Raw genomic sequence first — 534 nt, 5'->3', positions numbered from 1 at the left:
GATGGCGAGGAGACGGCGCAGCAAAGAACATGGCGGCTCGTTGGACGTGACCTGCGGAAGCTGGGGGACCAGTTCGCGCTCAAACATGCTCAGGTAAATATATATTTTTTCTACTGTGTATATTAGATGTATTTATTTTGTTCTAGTTCCATCTATTCTTGTCACATAGGATTTCTATAGTCTACAATAAAGGTGTAATTATTGACGCGAATTAAATTTTGTCGTTGCGAAATAGATGTACATATGTTTTTGTGATTATGGCGATTGTCTGTTGAATTTCTCTCTTTAATCGTGTTATTTGCATATATTCATTGATTACTGAATAAATAGGGATTTGCGATTTAAACGTAACTATACGTAGATAACTTGATATACCAGTTTCCTGTTTTCCTGTCTCTGCCTGCGCACGCGTCGTCACCAGGTCACGTGCACATGTTTGTTTAGGACACCTGGTCATCACGGTTGTCTCTCAGGATGCTTAGCTAATTACCTGATCGTATTATTATTACCTGTTGGCGCTTACATGAGCTATAT

General features: G+C 39.5%; 1 protein-coding gene across 1 annotated transcript in view; it reads left to right on the top strand.

Annotated features, from left to right (window-relative positions):
• LOC119590369 overlaps nucleotides 1-534 on the top strand; it is a gene marked incomplete at its 5' end in the record, with an annotated part of 1,995 nt that overhangs the window by 257 nt on the left and 1,204 nt on the right. Inside the window, 1 exon segment of the mRNA XM_037939039.1 lies at nucleotides 1-93. Coding sequence (XP_037794967.1) covers nucleotides 1-93 — 93 coding nt within the window.

Source organism: Penaeus monodon, chromosome 27 (genome assembly GCF_015228065.2).
Source record: "Penaeus monodon isolate SGIC_2016 chromosome 27, NSTDA_Pmon_1, whole genome shotgun sequence".
In the NCBI taxonomy this organism is placed as follows: Eukaryota; Metazoa; Arthropoda; class Malacostraca; order Decapoda; family Penaeidae; genus Penaeus; species Penaeus monodon.
This window is presented reverse-complemented; position numbering and strand designations above follow the sequence as displayed.